Source organism: Capricornis sumatraensis, chromosome 17 (assembly GCF_032405125.1).
Source record: "Capricornis sumatraensis isolate serow.1 chromosome 17, serow.2, whole genome shotgun sequence".
In the NCBI taxonomy this organism is placed as follows: domain Eukaryota; kingdom Metazoa; phylum Chordata; class Mammalia; order Artiodactyla; family Bovidae; genus Capricornis; species Capricornis sumatraensis.
The window spans coordinates 69,848,826-69,869,980 of NC_091085.1; the positions used below are offsets into that span (position 1 = coordinate 69,848,826).

Below are 21,155 nucleotides of genomic sequence, written 5' to 3' on the forward strand. Positions count from 1 at the left end.
GGTACCAGACTGAATTACAGGGGATTTTCTGGGAAAGTCCTGGGCCCATAAGAACTTCCACTGCTTGCTTGGGACAAGGGGAAATGTCGGCTTATAGTTAGGCCGTTTTAGGTTCCTAGGTTGTGATAAAAACGCAAATATGCCGTGAGAACTGTTAAGACAAAGAGGCCTATATTCAGCCAGCCATACAGTACATGTCTGGACCACTACCCAGGTTTATCAAGAGATCAATATTCAGGAATAATCAGTTGAAGAACTAATAACCCATTGATTTCTCTAGATATTATAAAATGTAACATTAGATCACAGTAAGCTAGCAATCTAGACCACAATTTTCTGCTACTGGTTATGTCTCCTCAATCCTGGCAAAACTGCTTTTGCTGAAATCTAATTTCATGAAATGCCACCAGGTTATATTGAAGAGTACTATAATTCAGTCAACAAACAAACAATGTTGGTTATGAAATGCTATGAAATACAACGTTGCATCCTCTTTCTGAGGATCTTTGGGATAAACCTATGTCTGATCTTAAAAGCAAGAATAACTGCAATTCACCTGCACAATTTGGTTCTTTTATTCAGGACATTGTAAAGTTTTAAATTTCTTTCTTTCTTCTGAAAGTTAGCTGCTAGAAAGCTTACTGTGTGTCTGTGGACCACCAGGAGGGGTGCTGGCCACTATGGTATGCATTTTTAGACTTATTTTTGGCTCTACTTTGTCTCCACCCATACCTTTTCTTTGGCCCCATTCTAATTTACCTTATCTCATCACAGCTTGTAAAACTTAATGGTCTGAAATACTTTTGAACAGGGCAGAGTGAAAATAAACAACTGACAATTGCAGGAAGCAAAAGGGAGCTGAGAACACATTTACTGAAAAGTTATACTTGTTCACCTGTTTGAATTCTGATAATGGAATACAATTATGAATACTGGAGAAGAAAGGCAAAATGGAATTTTTTATTTTAGTATTTTAAGAATACCATGTTTTTTGATCATTCTAATATTGGAAGGAAACACAATGAAAGGGAGTATTCACTTGGTCAAGGTGAACACTATATGGTGGAACTTTGCTGTAAGCTAAATGTGTGTTCCTAGAAAAATTAGAGTGGTTTCTATAAAGGGAACCTTGAAAAAGGAACTGATGAGGCTGTTATATATATCGAGGAACTTGTCCATATGCATTACAATGTACATAACCATTCCCCACACTATCCGATAAATTCAGATTTCTGTAAATGTTCTCTTAAGGTAGGACAGGATATGAGATGGCAAAAGAACAATTCAAAAGATAAACACATCACACATTAATGCGTGATAAATACATCATGACATGTGTTCAGTCACTCAGTTGTGTCCAACTCTTTGCAACCCCACGGACTGCAGCACGTCTGGCTTCCCTGTCTATCACCAACTCCCGAAGCTTACTCAAACTCACGTCCATTGAGTCGGTTATGCCATCCAACCATCTCATCCTCTGTTGTCCCCTTCTCCCGCCGTTAATCTTTCCCAGCATCAGGGTCTTTTCCAGTGAGTCAGTTCTTCGCATCAGGTGGCCAATGTATTAGAGCTTCAGCTTCAGCATCAGTCCTTCCAATGAATATGCAGGACTCACTCATTTCCTTTAGGATGGACTGGTTTGGTCTCTCTGCAGTCCGTGGGACTCTCCGGAGTCCTCTCCACCACCTCAGTTCAGAAGCATCAATTCTTCGGCACTCAGCTCTCTTTATAGTCCCAGTGTCACATCCATACACAACCACTGGAAAAACCACAGCTTCAACTAGACGGACCTTTGTTGGCAAAGTAATGTCTCTGCTTTTTAATATGCTGTCTATGATCAGAACTTTTCTTCCAAGGAGCAAATGTTTTTTAATTTCATGGATGCAGTCACCATCTGCAGTGATTTTGGAGCCCCCTAAAATAAAGTCTGCCACTGTTCCCATCTAGTTGCCATGAAGTGATGGGACTGGATGCCATGATCTTAGTTTTCTGAATGTTGAGCTTTAAGCCAACTTTTTCACTCTCCTCTTTCACTCAAGGGGCCCTTTAGTTCTTCTTTGCTTTCTGCCATCAGGGTGGTATCACCTGCATTATCTGAGGTTATTGATATTTCTCCCAGCAATCTTGATTCCTGCTTGTGCTTAATCCAGTCCAGCATTTTGCATGATGTGCTCTGCCTATGAGTTAAATAAGCAAGGTGACATATCCAACCTTGATGTACGACTTTCCCTATTTGGAACCAGTTTGTTGTTCCATGTCCAGTTCTAACTGTTGCTTCTCGACCTGCATACAGATTTCGCAGGAGGCAGGTATTCCGATCTCTTTCAGAATTTCCACAGTTTGTTGTGATCCACACAGTCAAAGGCTTAGACGTAGTCAATAAAGCAGAAGTAGATGTTTTTTTGGAACTCTCTTTTTCTGTGATCCAATGGATTTTGGCAATTTGATCTCTGGTTCCTCTACCTTTTCTAAATCCAGCTTCAACATCTGAAAGTTAACGGTTCATGTACTGTTGAAGCCTGGCTTGGAGAATTTTGAGCATTACTTTGCTAGTGTGTGAGGTGAGTGCAGTTGTGCGGTAGTTTGACCACTCTTTGGCATTGCCTTTCTTTGGGACTGGAATGAAAACTGACCTTTTCCAATTCTGTGGCTGCTGCTCAGTTTTCCAAATTTGCTGGCATATTGAGTGCAGCACTTTCACAGCATCATCTTTTAGGATTCGAAATAGCTCAGCTGGAATTCTATCACCTCCACTAGCTTTGTTCGTAGCGATGCTTCCGAAGGCCCACTTGACTTTGGGACTCCAGGATGTCTGGCTCTAGGTGAGTGATCACACCATTGAGATTATTTGGGTCATTAAGATCGTTTTTGTATAGCTCTTCTGTGTATTCTTACCACCTCTTCTTGACAGTAGAATGATATTTCTGTCCTTTATTGTGCCCATCTTTGCATGAAATGTTCCCTTGGTATCTCTAATTTTCTTGAAGAGAGATCACTAGTCTTTCCCATTCTATTGTTTTCCTCTTTTTCTTTGCACTGATCACTGAGGAAGGCTTTCTTATCTCTCCTTGCTATTCTTTGGAACTCTGCATTCAAATGGGTATATCGTTCCTTTTCTCCTTTGCCTTTTGCTTCTCTCGTCTTCTCAGCTATTTGTAAGGCCTCCTCAGACAACCATTTTGCCTTTTTGCATTTCTTTTTCTTGGGGATGGTCTTGACCCGTGCGTCCTGTACAATGTCACGAACCCCTGTCTATAGTTCTTCAGGCACTTTATCAGATCTAATCCCTTGAATCTGTTTGTCACTTCCACTATATAATCATAAGGGATTTGATTTAGGTCATACCTGAATGGTCTAGTGGTTTTCCCTACTTTCTTCAAGTTAAGTCTGAATTCTGCAATAAAGAGTTCATGATCTGAGCCACAGTCAGCTCCCGGTCTTGTTTTTGTTGACTGAATAGAGCTTCTCCATCTTTGGCTGCAAACAATCTGATTTTGGTGTTGACCATCTGGTGATGTCCATGTGTAGAGTCTTGTCTTGTGTTGTCAGAAGAGGATGTTTGCTATGACCAGTGCATTCTAAAACTCTGTTAGCCTTTGCTCTGCTTCATTTTGTACTCCCAAGGCCAAACTTGCTTGTTACTCCAAGTATCTTTTGACTTCTTCCTTTTGCATTCCAGCCCCCTATAATATATGAAAGGATATCTTTTTTGGGTGTTAGTTCCAGAAGGTCTTGTAAATCTTCATAGAACCATTCAACTTCAGCTTCTTCAGCATAACTGGTTGGGGCACAGACTTAGATTACTGTGATACTGAATGGTTTGCCCTGTAAACGAACAGAGATCATTCTGTCGTTTTTGAGATTGCATCCAAGTACTGCATTTCAGACTCTTCTGCTGACTATGATGGCTACTCCATTTCTTCTAAGGGATTCTTGCCCACAGTAGTAGATATAATGGTCATCTGAGTTAAATTCACCCATTCCAGTCCATTTTAGTTCACTGATTCCTCAAATGTTGATGTTCACTCTTGACATCTCCTGTTTGACCACTTCCAATTTGCCTTGATTCATGGACCTAACATTCCAGGTTCCTATACAATATTGCTCTTCACAGCATCGAACTTTACTTCCATCACCAGTCACATCCACAGCTGGGTGTTGTTTTTGCTTTGGCTCCCTCTCTTTGTTCTTTCTGGAGTTATTTCTCCACTGATCTCCAGTAGCATATCGGGCACCTACTGACCTGGAGAGTTTGTCTTTCAGTGTCCTATCTTTTTGCCTTTTCATAATGTTCATGGGGTTTTCCAGGCAAGAATACTGAAGGGGTTTGCCATTCCCCTCTCCAGTGGACCATGTTTTGTCAGAACTCTCCACCATGACCTGTCCATCTTGGGTGGCCATAGCTCATGGTGAGTTGGTTTGTGAACCATAATAAGACTTATTTTGGTTAACCTGGTCTAACTTTATAGTTACATGCATTTGGAATGAAGGTCAAAAAAAATCATATAAAGTACATTCCTTATCATCTCTGCACTGTCTTCCTAGAGAAGGTTTGGGTATAAGCAAATAAACTACCCTCAAAATTACAGAAAGCACAGGGCAGTGCTTGCCTTAAAAAAAGACAGTACTCTATAACAGTTCCATTATTCCTTTATATAGTAACTTTACATAAACATAAAGAGATACATCTGTATTATATTTATGTATTACCTTTTTATCAATTATAAAGTATATCTTCCTTTTGATTTCCTTTTAGATCTACTTCAAGCCTGCTGTTCTTATTTTTGTCTGTGATTCCCGTGGGGACAGAACTCAAGTGTCTTCACAGTAATAAGCTGCCTAAAATATTCTAAACCATCTCACACTGTGATTTCTGGGTTCCTATGCCCATCTGAGTGGTCCCTTTCACCTTCCCTGCCCCTCCATTAATGTTTTCCTGTTGGTTTGTCAAAGGCTGTGGGGAAATACTTATTACATGAGTAATTATGCTATTTTCTCCCCCTGAGCAGCTGGGAAGATTAAGGATATCAGGTGTCATCTTTAAGTAACACAGGAAGTCTAGCAAGCAGAGCTCAGCCAAGGCATGGTGAATGTAAGGGCTCTTAGATTGAGGATTTGTTTTGGGCTTTAAAATCTAGTTTTATTTGCCACAGTTCTCCCCTCTGTACTTAGAAATGTGAAAGCCTGGGGGAAAATAACCAGTACAGTGCACAAACCTTTCATCCTGTGTTTTATGATTTTTTCCATGTCTTCAGAGCTTTAAATAAAATGTATTATTTAAATGAGCAAATAATGTATTTTTTATGGTCCTAAATCAGAGGAGGTAAGAACATTTGGCTGGGCATCGGGAGAGATAATAGGGATAGGGCTAATCAAATTCAAGAGGCATTTCTTGTGCAAGTCCTATATGGAAGGCAACATGAAAGCGGAGGCCACGGGAGGAGAAATCTGCAGGAGGAAGTGGTGATAAAACCATCAAGGCTGAGCAAGGATAAAGAATGAGAGGAAATGTTTTTGACTTAGCAAAAAAAGGAGACTCTGAGAACTTCAGGAGAGCTTCAATAGATTTGTAAAAGGTTAAAAACATATCAATGAGTGGGTCCATAAAGTGCCACCTGCAATGAAGCGCCAACAACGCGCAATAACGACAAGAGTTTATCCAGTGTGCAGGTCACCTGAATGAGGCTAGAGTACAGGGCTCCCATCCTAAGCCTACCGAACAACCTTCCCCAGGTGATTCTTATGGTCGGAGAACCCTACTGAAGAAAAAAAAAAAAAAATCACAAAAAAGGGTTTTTAAGAAACTTCTCATTTCTTCTGAGAAGAAGAATTTATTTGCTTCACAAATGAAATGTTATTGTTCTCAATAGCCTGCCAGCAGTAGAGTACTGCCTGAGTTTAAATCCCAGCTTCATCACTTATTACTTGGGTGAGCTATGTAACATTTCTGGGCCCTAGTTTCCTCATTTATAAAATGGGAATAACAGTATTTATTCTGTTGAATTGATATAAAGATTAAATGATACTTTAGGTAAAGCATTTACCACTGTACGTGCAACATAAATGCTCAGTAAAATATTAGATATTTTCTTCAGGTTTCTTTAATAAAGTCAATGTCTAACCAAAGAAAATTCTAGTAGCCAGTAGCAATCATACATCTCTAAACAACCCCCTCAGAGTAACAAAGAGAAGTCACTCACAACATCTGAGAAGCATCTAAACTGGTAGAAACAGCAGAAGCGAGACAGCAAGATAGACTAGTCAGCATCATTTAGCACCCTAGGGTACCCAGAAGAACTATACAAAAAGATCTTAATGACCCAGATAACCACGACTGTGTGATCACTCACCTAGAGTCAGACATCCTGGAGTCCAAAGTCAAGTGGGCCTTAGGAAGCATCACTATGAACAGTTAGTGGAGGTGATGGAATTCCAGCTGAGCTGTATCAAATCCTAAAGGATGATACTGTGAAAGCGCTACACTCAATATGCCAGCAAATTTGGAAAACTCAGCAGTGGCCACAGGACTGGAAAAGGTCAATTTTCATTCCAATCAAGAAAGGCAATGCCAAAGAATGTTCAAACTACCGCACAATGGCACTCATTTCACAGGCTAGCAAAGTAACAACTCAAAACTCTCCAAGCTAGGCTTCAACAGTACATGAACTGAGAACTTTCAGATGTTCAAGCTGGATTTAGAAAAGGTAGAGGAACCAGAGATCCATCGGATCATAGAAAAAGCAAGAGAATTCCATAAAAACATCTACTTCTGCTTCACTGAGTATTCTTAAGCCTTTGACTGTGTGGATCACATCAAACTGTGGAAAATTCTTAAAGAGATGGGAATACCAGACCACCTGACCTGCCTCCTCAGAAATCTATAATGCAGGTCAAGAAGCAACAATTAGAACTGGACATGGAACAATGGACTGGCTCCAAATTAGGAGAGGAGTACATCAAGGCTATATACTGTCACCCTGCCTGTATAACTTATATACAGAGTATATCATGTGAAATGCTGGGCTGGATGATTCCACAAGCTGGAATCAAGACTGCCAGGAGAAATATGAGTATGATATGCAGATGATACCACCCTAGTGGCAGAAAGTGAAGAACTAAAGAGGCTCTTGATGAAAGTGAAAGAGGAGTGAAAAAGTTGGCTTAAAGCTCAGCATTCAAAAAACTAAGATCATGGCATCTGGTCCCATCACTTCATGGCAAAGAGATGGAGAAATAATGGAAACAGTGACAGACTTTATTTTCTTGGGCTCCAAAATCACTGCAGATGGTGACTGCAGCCATGAAATGAAAAGATGCTTGCTCCTTGGAAGAAAAGCTATGACCAACCTAGACAGCATATTAAAAAGCAGAGATATTACTTTGCCAACAAAGGTCCATCTAATCAAAGCTATGGTTTTTCCAGTAGTCATGTATGGACGTGAGAGTTGGGCCATAAAGAAGGCTGAGCGCCGAAGAATTGACGCTTTCTAACTGTGGCGTTGGAGAAGAATCTGGAGAGTCCCTTGGACTGCAAGGGGATCAAACCAGCCAATTCTAAAGAAATCAGTCCTGAATATTCATTAGAAGGACTGATGCTGAAACTGAGGCTCCAGTACTTTGGCCACCTGATGCAAAGAACTGACTCACTGGAAAAGACCCTGACGCTGGGAAAGACTGAAGGCAGGAGAAGGGGATGACAGAGGATGAGATGGTTGGATGGCATCACCGACTCGACAGACATGAGTTTGAGCAAGCTCCAAGAGATGGGGAAGGACAGGGAAGCTTGGCATGCTGAAGTCCATGAGGTTGCAAAGAGTCGGACACAACTGACTGACTGAACAATAACAGGGCACCAGCTGGCTGTGCTCTAATGAATCCCCTGTATTTTCATCAAGCAGTCCATGTCCAAATAAGTAATCGGTCAGTTCTTCATTCAGCTATGCCTTGTTTACATTAAAGCAAGAACCCAGGAAATCACTCTAGCAGGTTTACTCACTGACCGCTGCCAGTTTTGTTTCTGCTGCTGTGAAAAGGTTTGTTTTCTGGCTGCACTGGGTCATCACTCCCATTACCACCCAAGCTCCGCCTCCTGCCAGGTCAGCGGCGGCACTGCATTCTCACAGGAGTGCAAACCTTACTGTGAACTGTGCATGTGAATGATCTAGGCTGCACGCTCCTTATGAGAATCATCCAGAAACCACCCTCAGCCCCCTCACTCTGCCAAAGTCTGTGGGAAAACTGTCCTCTATGAAACTGGCCCCTGGTGCCAAAAAGGTTGGGGACAGCTGATTTAAACTATAAAAATGTACACAGTATGTCAGTACATGCCAAATAAAATGTCATTTGAACTAATGAAAGGAGTTTCAGAGTTGTGAGTCTAAAGTTTTGGGGTTTTTTTAATTATAAAAACTTCTGAAATGTTACTATATACTCAAAAAGAAAAAGAAATTGTCTAAAGCATAGAGATACAAAAAATACAGGATCATGCTGATGAGGTTCTAAGCTGCTCTGGCTTGACTGATGCTTCCTAAGGGTGGCTACGAACTTAGGGTTCTCAGCAGAAGTCTCAATGAGTAAAACATTTATCAACTGATACTGGATTATCAACAGTATTTTACTTGTTCTACTCAATGCTGAGATAAAACCTGGAAGTCTGTAATTTTACCAAATACTCATTAAAATCCAAATATAGTACTAGGTAATTCAAAACCCTTAATTTTGATTATTTCCTTTAACACTGCTGCTCCCTTTCAAGTTCTCAATTTAAAATTTCCCAGGTAGCCTTCATTTATAAATGTGTACACCACAAATCTATCGGTTATACAACCACTAAGATTTCTCTAAAGTAAGAATAGAGAAAAGAAGAAGGGAGTGAGTATCTAGCTTCCTTATCTTTATATTTCTATGGCTGTCTGCTAGGATGGGAACTTCAAGAAGATCCAGTCTCAGCATTCCTAAGGTCAGCAGAGAGAATACTTGGTAAATGCAACCGTGCACAATTCTCATAACAGTAGCCTGAACCTTAAAAAATTACATGTGTATGTCAAGAAGGTGGACTATCTATTGGCAATTTCATATGCGGTCAACATAGGGCAATGCCTTTTTTTTTTTTTTTTTTTAATTAAGAAGAACATTCTGTCCCTTTGAGACACTGCAGAACCACTGTCAAGGACTCTCTCCTTAACTCTCTTAATAAGTATACTTAATGTGAACCATTTTTCCCCCAGAACCAGAATTTAAGCGATTAGTTTTCACTTATTTGCATTAAAATGCCAAAGCCATAAGCAAAACCAATAAGTGTTTTAACAGCCAACCAAAGAATAATTATCAGAATTATCCTGTTCAACTCAATTCTTGTCAAAGTCATGTTTCTCTTCAAAGAAGCAATAAATTCTGGTCCCAACACCCAGAACAATGAGTCTTCCACCTCCAACAGAAATCAATCCCATTTTGAGAGCATCTTACCTGAAACTACCATAGACTATAAGTAGAATGGAAATCAGAAAAGTAGACACTTGACTGGAATCCACCAGGGAATAGGCCCTAGAGAAAAGAGAGGGAAAAAAAAATTTAATCACATGGCAGCAAACTCATGGAATCTACAGTCTAACGGAGTTCTAGAAACTCCACTAAGTTTTATTTTTGTCTAAGAAGGAAAAAAGGTATAAATTAGCATGAACAAAATATTAACTGAAACACAGAACTGGTAGTTTAGCATAAAAAGTAAATGTACAGATTCACAGTTTTCATTAGTTGGCCTTCACCAGGTGTTCAATGGTATCAATGCAAAACTGCTGTCTCCGTAATAACACACACACGTGCTTCCACTCCCAAGTACCAAAATACCTACCAACTCTGTACTTGTGAATTATCAGTAGTATCTTAGTGATTTCACTCAGTAATCAAGTAAAGCTCACGTCTCTCCTGGATTCTAGTCGCATTTTTTTTTAACTGTCTATTGGTTCTCTTCATGTGTATCCCACAGAAGGTTCTTAAAAGCAACAGGTTAAAAACTACAGTCATTGTTCTTCCCTTCATACCTGACCCTCTCAAGGCATATTACGATTCCTTCAGCTTTCCTGACACCCTCTTCCCTTCCTTTCCATATTATGACGACAGTCCGAAAGTCCCACAACTTCCACTTCCCCAAGTAACCTCCCCTTCACAGAACATAGCCTTGTGATGAAGGGGCTTGTGTAACTCAGGGAAGCTAAGAGTCATGCTGTGCAGGGCCACGCAAGATGGACGGGTCAGAGGAAAGAGTACTGACAAAACGCGGTCCACTGGAGGAGGGAATGGCAACCCACTCCACAGTATTCTTGCCAAGAGAACCCCAAAACTATGTGAAAAGGCAAAAAGATATGACACCAGAAGATAAGCCCCCCAGGTTGGAAGGTGTCCAATATGCTACTGGGAAGAGCAGAGGGTAATTACTAATGGCTCCAGAAAGGATGAAGCAGCTGGGCCAAAACGTAAATGAGGCTCAGTTGTGTGTGTCTGGTGGTGAAAGTCAAGTCCAGTGCTGCAAAGAACAGTACTGCCTAGGACATGAATTTGAGCAAACCCCAGGAGACAATGAAGGACAGGGAAGCCTGGCATGCTGTGGTCCATGGTGTCACAAAAGAGTTGGACACAACTCAGTGACTGCGTAACAAAAATAAATACCCTATTTCTCTTAGCGTTACTGCCTATTCCTTAGCTCCCTTCTATGGCTTGACTATCAGAAGTTAAAAAAAATTTTTTGGCCACACCATGTGGCATGTAGGATCTTAGTTCCCAGACCAGGAGTCAAAGCCAGACGCCCTGCAGTCAAAGCTCGGAGTCCTAACCACTGGACTGCCAGGCAAGTCCCAATGTTTTCAAGTCTGTCTTTGGAAATTCACCCTTTTGAGGATCCATTCGTGTTAGGGATTTTCCCAGAACAAATTTTTCCTCTTTTCATTCATCAAATATTTAATGATGATTCTGTGCCTGGCACTCTGCCAGCTCCCAGGGATGGAATAAAAAATAAGGTTGTCTTGGTCCTGTCTCTTACTGTCTTTCTAAAGGAACTTAAAAATTCAAGTTTGGGCTAAAGGAATGAAAACAAAAAGCTAACATAAGCAAGTGAACGTAACTGCTGAAAATGTTCTAAAGGGGAGGAAGACAAGTACAGGATACCCTGAGAATGTGTAACAGGTGGAGCCTACCAAACTGGGGGTGGGGGGCTTCCTTAGGGAGGTAGAGGAGGGAGAGAGACACAAGACTCAATAAAACAGGATTTGGCGACCGTTCAGGAGAACTGAGACGACCCCAGGTTTCTGCTGAGCAGCTGGTGGATGGCTGTACCATCTGGCAAAAAAGGCGACAACAACAGGAGCAGCAGAGTCGAAGTTCCCAATGTGCTGAGGAGCAGCTGGCTCTCTGGGTCCAGAGTCCAGAAGCCACTCTACGCTAAGGACACAGACCGGGAGCTCATGACCCTCCACATGGAAACTGAAGCTACGGTTGCACGAGAGGAGGACCCAGGATGAATGCCCGAAAAGCCAGAAATCTGAAGATCAGGAAGGAGGAGGAGCTGCAAAGAAGACATGTTAAGATTGAGAAAAAAGACGACGACCCACAATAGCAAGGTGAAGTGTTTGCAAAGAGGCAGCAGGATGAGACAAGATGGTGCCTGAACCTAAAACTGCTCTACCCCTGACCCGCAGCTGACCAGTCACGTAACCTCTCTAAGCTTTAGCTAGTTCCCACCTGTAAAATGAGGATAATGACAACTCCTCCCTCGAAGAGCTGTCAAAAGATTAAATGAGGCTTTCCCTGGTGGCTCAGTGGTAAAGAGCCCGCCTGCCAATGCAGGAGATGTGGGTTCGATCCCTGGCCCGGGAAGATCCCACATGCTGTGTAGCAATTAAGCTTGCGCCACAACTACTGAGCCTGCGCTCTAGACCCTGCGAGGCACAGCTAATGAAGCCCTGTGCCCTAGAGGCCATGCTCTGCAACAAGAGAGCGCGCTGCAATGAGACGCCTGCCCACCGCAGCCCAGAGGAGGCTCTGCGTGCCACAACCAGAGGAAGCCCACACAGCAACCAAGACCCTGCGCAGCCCCAAAGAAAGAAAGAAAGAAAGAAAACTTTACAGAATTAAGATTAAGACAAAGCTCTACATTAGTAAAACAAATTGCTTAAAAAAAGAATGTAATGAGAATTCACACACAGAGCTGAACCCAGTAATTACTCAATGTTCACTGCTTGTATTAGGAGGGAGAGGTCATGAGTGCTGAAGGTGGCTGAGATGTCAAGTAAGATGAAAACTGCAAGTCACTGGGTTTATTTAATGTGTGAGTCACTGATGACTTTAGCAAGAACAGTTTTAATGGAGCGAGCGGTGGGGACAGGTGTCAGGTTGGAACTGGCTGAGAAGTTAAAGGTAAGGAAACGAAGATAGCTTTTTGAAAAGCACAGTTCCAACGGAGACAGCAGCTAGAGGGGAATGAATGCAAGGTAAGGGAAGTCTTAATTTATTTTTAAAGACAGGAGATACTCAACCTTTCTTGTATGTTAACTGGAAATTATACCAGTGAAGAGGAAAGATGGATGAACAGAGAAGGATAAGTTTTCTTTAACCTTTCTAAAAAAACCCAGGACATAAAATGAAATTTCATAGTAAGACACTGTGGCCTATACTGTCAAATTTTTTATCTTTAGTTATTAAAGACACATGCTGAAGTAGCTCTGGGTAAAATGATATAAGTGAAGTGAAGTTGCTCAGTCATGTCCGACTCTTTGCAACCCCATGGACTGTAGCCTACCAAGCTCCTCTGTCTATGGGATTTTCCAGGCAATAGTACTGGAGTGGATTGCCATTTCCTTCTCCAGGAGATCTTCCCAACCCAGGAATCAAACCTGGGCCTCCCGCATTGTAGACAGACGCTTTACCGTCCGAGCCACCAGGGAAGTCCTAAGATGATGTAAGGCTTGCTTGGAAATATTCCAGGAGTAAGAAAGGTAGGAAGGACAGTTTTTTTTTTAAAAGGTGAAATTGTTTTTAATTATCGAAACTGGAATGACAGGTATATGGGGGTTCCTTATGCTCTTCTGCTTTTGCCTATTTTCTGAAAACCTCCACACACACACACGAAAGGAGATTTTCTCTTCTTTACAGCAGTCTGTGAGAAGGTTAGACAGTGAAAAGCATGCGAGGTGAATGAATACAGCCATTTATCTTCTGGGTTGTGAGTTCTGTCCCACGGCACCCCACAGTGGGCACCCACAATTTCCTAAAACTTCAGTCAGCAAAGGGGATGCAGATGCGGGACAGCGGATGGCCGCTCCAGCCCCTTTGCTAGCCTCCGTCCAGCTACCAGCTTACCCACTAAGAGACACCTGTACTCCCCCACCTCCCCCTTTACCATCCAGCCTAGAGATCTTCCCGTATCAGTATACAGAGCTCTTTACTTTATTTTCTTTAAACATCTGCATAGTATTCCACTGTGTGGACATACCACTTTTTTTTTTTTTCCAAAATGCAAATCCCTTTTGTTTCTAAAAATTCTGCTACAATTCTGTTATAAAGAGCTTTGTAAGTTATACTCACAGTCACACACAAGAAATAACACATCTACAGAGTATAAAGTTCCTGAAAATACGGTTGTGGGATGGAAGAGGAAATGCAGCATGATAAATGTGGAGGAAATGCAGCGAGATAAACATGGTCAAGCTGCTCACCAGAGAGGTTTTATCATTTTGCACTATGACCAGTAACAGACCAGTGTCTGTTTTCCAAAGCCTTGTCAACAGTGAGTGTTGTCCAACTTTTGAATTTTTTTTAACCAATCTAACAGATGAAGATTCATATTTCAATATGGTTTTCATTTGCGTTACTTTTGTGATGTAATTAATTTCAAAGTGAATTAAAGTGAGACTGAGTAGGTTTTCATATGATTAAAAGCCTGGTCTATAAAGCATGAAATGAGCGTGTGTGTGCGTGTGTGTGTGTGTAGGAGAAGGACCTGACTTTTCTTTTGCTAGTGTTTTATTTGGATGACTTGACTTTTTTGTACCCTTCACATTCTGAAGCATACTGTCATTCCCTAAAAGGTAGATTAAATGTTTAAACTTGCCAAACTCCACATCTTAAGTCTGATACTATTGTTTCCTTGCTACAACTGTCAAATCAATACAGACTCTCCAGAGACATCACTTAAGACTTCTGTAAGTCTGGGTTGAAGTTTTGTTAAACCAGCCTTCCCTCCTCCACAGATCCCCTGTGCTCTGCTCTGCGTGACTAACTATACTGAGTCACTGATGTTCTTCACAATCTACTTTTCAAGGTGAAGTCCTGGCCATGTGCAAAATATCTTATGAAGAGGCTGATGAGCACTACCAGTTCTCATCTCCATTTCCTGGCCCTGCACACTACCCACTAGAGAGCTAAATGCATGGTTTCATTTAATGCTTTCTTCTATACTGGACCATTGTATTTTCCAAATAAATCTGTACTAAGGAAACCTGGTTAAAGCTGACTTGTAATATAGTTCATGGCATAATTTATAATAAAACTTTAAGAAACTTTTAACAACTTTGCAAACTGTACCAAATTTTACATAATTAGAAGTTATGATTTATTTCACAGTGTTATTTGAAATTTCATATACTTTCAACTCAATCTACCACTATGGCAGTTTTACAAAAAGCCTTTAACAGAAAGTATTATAAAATACAGAACATGAATTAAAATGGAAGCCCAGTGGTCTACCTTACTTTACAGCCTATCCTATACTTCAGACTCCACCCAAGCATCAACAGGCATGTATCATTTCTCAGGCCCTCCAACAAGGTAAGGTGTCTGTTTCCAGGGACTCTGGACTCACATTAAAGACAGGAATTGCTCTACACTCTGAAGTAAAAGCAATTCTTACAGAAATGCAAATAGAAACTAAATACATGCATTTGAGACACACTGAAATCAGGTTAGCCGAACGTACTAAACACAGACTCAAAAGATTTGGCCAAATGAGGTAGGAGTATAGGTCCGCTGTTGAGCTGCAATATTTTATATGGTTATTACAAAAACCATTAATTCTTTAACTGCATTCCCCCAAGCCTTAACAGACAAAGACAAAGAACTACCAGAAAGTTCTCGCATATGTAAGGTTATATTCCACACCCTAAGATTTTTAGACCCATACTGGATTTTAGTAGCTGCTCTACAGTCAAGCATCTATTTCTAGCTGCTTTACCAGCAAGTGCTTAGACACATATCCTGCTAAAAATCATGCCAAACCGAGACACAGAGTGCACTGTTCTATAACGTGTCCTGTGTCAGCCTTCCAGCTATACAATGAAAGCATTCTTGTGCACCCAACAAACCAAGTCACTACTATTCCAACCCTGCACACTGACTGAGAACAGCACGTGGCCAATTTTTTGGTCTTGAGACCATCTACACTCGTAAAATTAAGGACCCTGAGAACTTCTGTTTCTATAGGTTATATCTACTGATATTTATGCCACTAGAAATTAAAAGTGAGAAAAGTTTTAAATATTTACTAATTCATTTAAATATAATAAAACCATTACAACACGAGCACATAAATTACATTTCTCAAGGAAATATAACAGTTTTCCAGAACAAAAAACTTAGATGAGGGGCATCCTTTTACGTTTTCATAAACCTCTTTAATGTCTGACTAAGTAGAAGTCAGCCAGATTCTCATAATTGCTTCTGCATTCAATCTGTTGCTGTATGTTACTTTAGTTGAACTTTAAGGGAGGGAAAATCTGGCCTCACATAGATGGGTAGCTGGAAAAGGGAAGAACATTGGAATATTCTTTTCAGATAACTAAGGATATTCTTCTTTGATACTACCCTAAAATTCAGCAAGTCATCATTTCTTACAGGTTACCTGAAATGTGAAATCTGAAAACTTGTCTGTGAATTAAAAAACAAAAACAAAAAAACGATTACATTAAAACCTCATGGACTATGCTATCAAATGGTTCTTTTATCCATGGGTGATTCTGTAACATCACACACTGGTCACTAAGTCATGTAGCTCCTCCAGATGTTGTCACATTTCATTACACAATATCTGAAAAACCTCATTTGTTAATTTCACTCTTGAGGCTAATGCTAATGGGGACAAAATTTCCAAAATGCCTATTTTCATGCAAATTTTATCACTGGCAAAAATAACTTTTTCCCCCCTTGAAGTGACAGGCTCACTTTATTCATTTGTGAGAAACTGTCAGCCACACACTGAAGTGTGAATAAGTCCATAGTTTGTCTACTATTTATTCTTCAAGTAAAAATGGTATCCTAAGAAAACAGTAGCTAGTTCAGCTAGCATTTTAAATGACCACACAAGTTTTTTTGTCTTTTTTTTTTTCAAGAGAACTAATAGTACTTTTATTATATAGCTGAAGTGCTTAACAATAATTTTTTGGGTTTTTTTTGTTTGTTTTGCTTTAAACTGAAGTATATAGTTGACTTACAATATACTAGTTTCAGGTTTTTATAGATTACACATCATACAAAGTTATAAAATACTGACTACATTCCCTATGCTGGATATTACATCTCTGTGACCTGTTTATACCTGCTGTTTGTACCTCTTAATTCCCTTCACCTATTTGCCTCTTTCTCCCTGTGCTAACCACTAGTTCGTTTTCTGTATCTGTTTTGTTATATTTGTTTCTTTGGTTCTTTATATTCCACATTTGGTATTCATCTTTTTCTGATTTATTTTACTAAGCAAAACACCCTCCAGCAGCTCCATCCTTGTTGTCACAAACGGCAAGATTTCATTCTTTTTTATGGTTTAGCAACATTGCACAGTGTGTGGGTATGTGTGTATACACAGGTCCCCACATCTTCTTTATCCATTCATATATCAATGGGCACTTAGGTAACTTCCACATCTTGGCTATTGTTAATAAGGCTGCTATAAGCATTAAGGTGCATTACCTTCTCAAATTAGTCTTTTTGTTTTCTTTGGATAAACAGCCAGAAAGGGAACCGCTGGTTCACATGGTAGTTCTATTTTTAATTTTTAGAGGAACTTCCATACTGTTTTCCATGGTGGCTGCACCGACTGACATTCCCACCAACGGTGCAAGAGGGTTCCTTTTTCTCTACATCCTCGCCAACTCTTGTTACTTCTTGTCTTTTTGATGACAGTGATGCTGACAGGGGTGAGTGGTATTTCACCGTGGTTTTGATTTATATTTTCCTGATGATTAGCCTCAATGGGCATCTTCTCATGGGCCTGTTGATCATCTGTATATCTTTTTTGGAAAAGAAGGTCTTCTGCCCATTTTTTTTTAGTAAGGGGAAATTTTGCATTTTATTAGAGAAAAACAAGTGTGCTCAAGCGCTGAGATTTAATAAAAGCAATTTTCACGGCTTCACCCTAAGTGAAACTTTTCTTTTTTTAAAGCAGTATGTGCATGGTGGTGAAGAATACAATGATTACTAGTTCAGCTTGATTCGTGTTATAGCATCGCAGTGACTTTTTTTCTTTTTTAACCCACCACTGCTTTTCACCATAAGGAAAAAAAAAGAAGTCAAAATGAAAAAGACAAATAAGTAGCATTATGAAAACAGTCTGACCCTGTAGATTCCCTGATACAGCCTGAGTAAACCCCAGTGATCCACGGGTCACAATCTGAGAACTGCTGGCTATATAAACTACTGCCTTTTCTCACATGCAATTCTAACAGATCACAAGACACCAGGGTAGCCACAATCTGTTTCTGCTTTGCAAAACATCCGACTTCAAATACAATGTGCAGAATATGACTTATATTCCAGACCTAAGAAATGGTATAATCTTTCCCGTAACAGTGAAATATACTGAAACAGAAATTAATTTGTATTTTTATCTAAAATATTGTCTATCACAATGTTCAGAGTGATGGTCTTTCACATTTTTTTTCTTATTTTCAGGGAAAAAAAAGCCAAGCATATATTCTAAATATAGTAATGGAATAAGTATCTTATCAGATGAAATTTTAACAAATCTTCATGTGTAAGATACAAAACAAAGAACAAAACTAGTGCAGGTGATGGAATTCCAGCTGAGCTATTGCAGATTCCAAAAGATGATGCTGTGAAAGTGCTGCACTCAATATGCCAGCAAATCTGGAAAACTCAGCAGTAGCCACAGGACTGGAAAGAGTCAGTTTTCATTCCAAAGAAAGGCAATGCCAAAGACTGTTCAAACTACTGCATAATTGCACTCATCTCACATGCTAGCAAAGTAATGCTCAAAATTCTCCAAGCCAGGCTTCAATAGTACATGAACCAAGAAGTTCCAGATCTGCAAGCTGGATTTAGAAAAGGCAGAGGAACCAGAGATCAAATTGCCAACAACCCACTGGCTCATCGAAAAAGTAAGGGAGTTCCAGAAAAACAACTACTTCTGCTTTACTGATTATGCCAAAGCCTGGGACTGTGTGGATCACAACAAATTGTGGAAAATTCTTAAAGAGATGGGGATACGAGACCACCTTACCTCCCTCCTGAGAAATCTGTATGTAGGTCAAGAAGTAACAGTTAGAAATGGACATGGAACAAACTAGTTCCAAATAGGGAAAGTCGTACGTCAAGGTTGGAACTCATAAGCAGAGTACATCATGCAAAATGCTGGGCTGGATGAAGCACAAGCTGGAATCAAGATTGCCGGGAGAAATATCAATAACCTCAGATAGGCAGATGACACCACCCTAGTGGCAGAAAGTGAAGAGGAACTAAACAGCCTCTTGATGAAAGTGAAAGAGGAGAGTGAAAAAGTTGGCTTAAAATTCAACATTCAGAAAACTAAGATTATGGCATCCAGTCCCATCACTTCACGGCAAATAGATGGGGAAATAATGGAAACAGTGACAGACTTTATTTTGGGGGGCTCCAAAATCACTGCAGATGGTGACTGCAGCCATGAAATTAAAAGATGCTTGCTCTTTGGAAGAAAAGCTATGACCAACCTAGACAGCGTATTAAAAAGCAGAGACATTACTTTGCCAAAAAGGTCCATCTAGTCAAAGCTAAGGTTTTTCCATTAGTTGTGTATGGATGTGAGAGTTGGACTATACAGAAAGCTGCGCGCCGAAGAACTGATACTTTTAAACTGTGGTGTTGGAGAAGACTGTTCAGAGTCCCTTGGACAGCAAGGAGATCCAACCAGTCCATCCTAAAGGAAATCAGTCCTGAATATTCATCGGAAGGACTGATGCTGAAGCTGAAACTCCAATACTTTGGCCACCTGATGCGAACAGCTGACTGATTGGAAAAGACCCTGATGCTGGGAAAGATTGAAGGTGGGAGGAGAAGGGGACGACAGAGGATGAGATGGTTGGATGGCTGGCATCACTGACTCGATGGACGTGAGTCTGAGCGAGCTCTGGGAGTTAGTGATGGACTCTGGAGAGAAGCCTGGCATGCTGCAGTGCATGGGGTCACAAAGAGTCGGATGCAACTGAACTGAACTGAAGATACAGAAAATAAGACAGTCATTGAAGATGGTTACAATCTAGTAAAGAGACACTGCACAAGACAAGGTGGAAGAATGTAATATTTAATAGAGAAATTTGGAAAGTTTCCAAAAGAGGGTGAGATGGGGTTTGGGGAGACTGGAATTCAAATATGACCTGTATTTTTTTAGCTGTCCTTTTAGATGAATTAAGGTATGGAAGTTAGCTGCTGTTTCCTATGTGAAAAGCAGTATTATTAATCAGAATAGCAGTATTTACCTGCAATAGTGTTTAGTGCTGAATCAAGATTCTCAATTGATGTGATGTGACTAAATAAATCTTAAAATATATATATGTAACTGCAATGTTGTTGATGCTTAGTTTTAGAAAAACTAAAACTAAGCATTTAGTTTTGTGGCTCTCTGAAATAAAATTCTACTATAAAGGAATGTTATATTTAATTGTAAAACATAAGCTTCTAGCATTTGGTTAAAAATAAAAAAGTATGGCCAGATAAGAAATCACAGAAACTTCTTTGTCCTTTTCTTAACATGTACACCACAATCTTAAACACAATTTTTAAAAAACTTAGTGTTATTTTAAAAATTCAAATAATAAATAAATGTGAAATAGTGAGTCCCATTTTTAACAAAAGGAGGATTATGTGATATATTGGTCTTCAGCATGCTTCTTCCTGTAACAGTTTTCCAAGCTGTTCTTTTAAATTTCTTCATAGCAGAGTGAATTATATGTGCATGCTTACAGCAGCTTTATCCAAAATTGACAAAAACTGCAAACAATCCAAATACCATCGACTAGTGAAAGGATAAACTGTGGTACCTTTATACAGTGAAGTACTCAGCAATAAAAAGCCACCAACTCTTGAGCGATCCACTATGGATGAATCTCTAATGCATTATGTTTAGTGAAAGAACCCAGACTCAAAGTACTACAAATATACCCCATTTATATGACATTCTATCTCATGGGAGAACAGAGACTAATTTCCAGGGGCTGGGAGGAAAGGATGATTACAAAGGGGCATAAGGGAACTTTTGGAGGCAATGGAAACATTCTATTTCTTGATTATGATGGTTGGGCCAAGACTGCGTGTTGTGAAAATCCACAGAACTCTACAGCTACAAAAAAGTGAATTTTACTGTTTGTAAATTGTACCTTAAGAAATCTGACTTTCAGGAAAGTAGGGGGAAAAGGGATGACTGGTTGATGTATTAAGAATAGATTACAGAAACAATCTAAGGGTTCAACAACAGATGAATGGATAAAGAAAATGTGGAAAATATATATTTTATATAAAAATATATAAACAAAATGACTACTCAAACATAGAATGAAATTTTGTCATTTGTAACAACATGAATGGACCTGTATTATGCTAAGTGCAGTAAGTCAGACAGAGAAAGATAAATATTATAATGATATATAAGTGCACATGTGGAATAAAAAAAACACAGCTAGTGAATAAAATGTAAGAAAAAAGAAACACAGATATTGAGAAGAAACTAGTGGTTAACAGTAGGGAGAGGGACGGGGGAAGGAGAAGATGGTAGAGGATTACGAGGTACAAACTACTATGTGTAAAGTAAATAAGCTCCAAGGGTATACAGTGTAGCACAGGGAATATGGTCAATTTACAGTAATCAGAAGTGGAATGTAACCTTTAAAACTGTGAATCACTATGCT

General features: G+C 39.9%; 1 protein-coding gene across 1 annotated transcript in view; it reads right to left on the reverse strand.

Annotated features, from left to right (window-relative positions):
- The window catches only part of SPPL3 (signal peptide peptidase like 3), a 99,122-nt gene that overhangs the window by 23,756 nt on the left and 54,211 nt on the right, over nucleotides 1–21,155 (reverse strand). Inside the window, exon 2 of the mRNA XM_068989897.1 lies at nucleotides 9,466–9,543. Within this exon, the coding sequence (XP_068845998.1) occupies nucleotides 9,466–9,543 (78 nt within the window). The remainder of the gene's footprint in view (nucleotides 1–9,465; nucleotides 9,544–21,155) is intronic.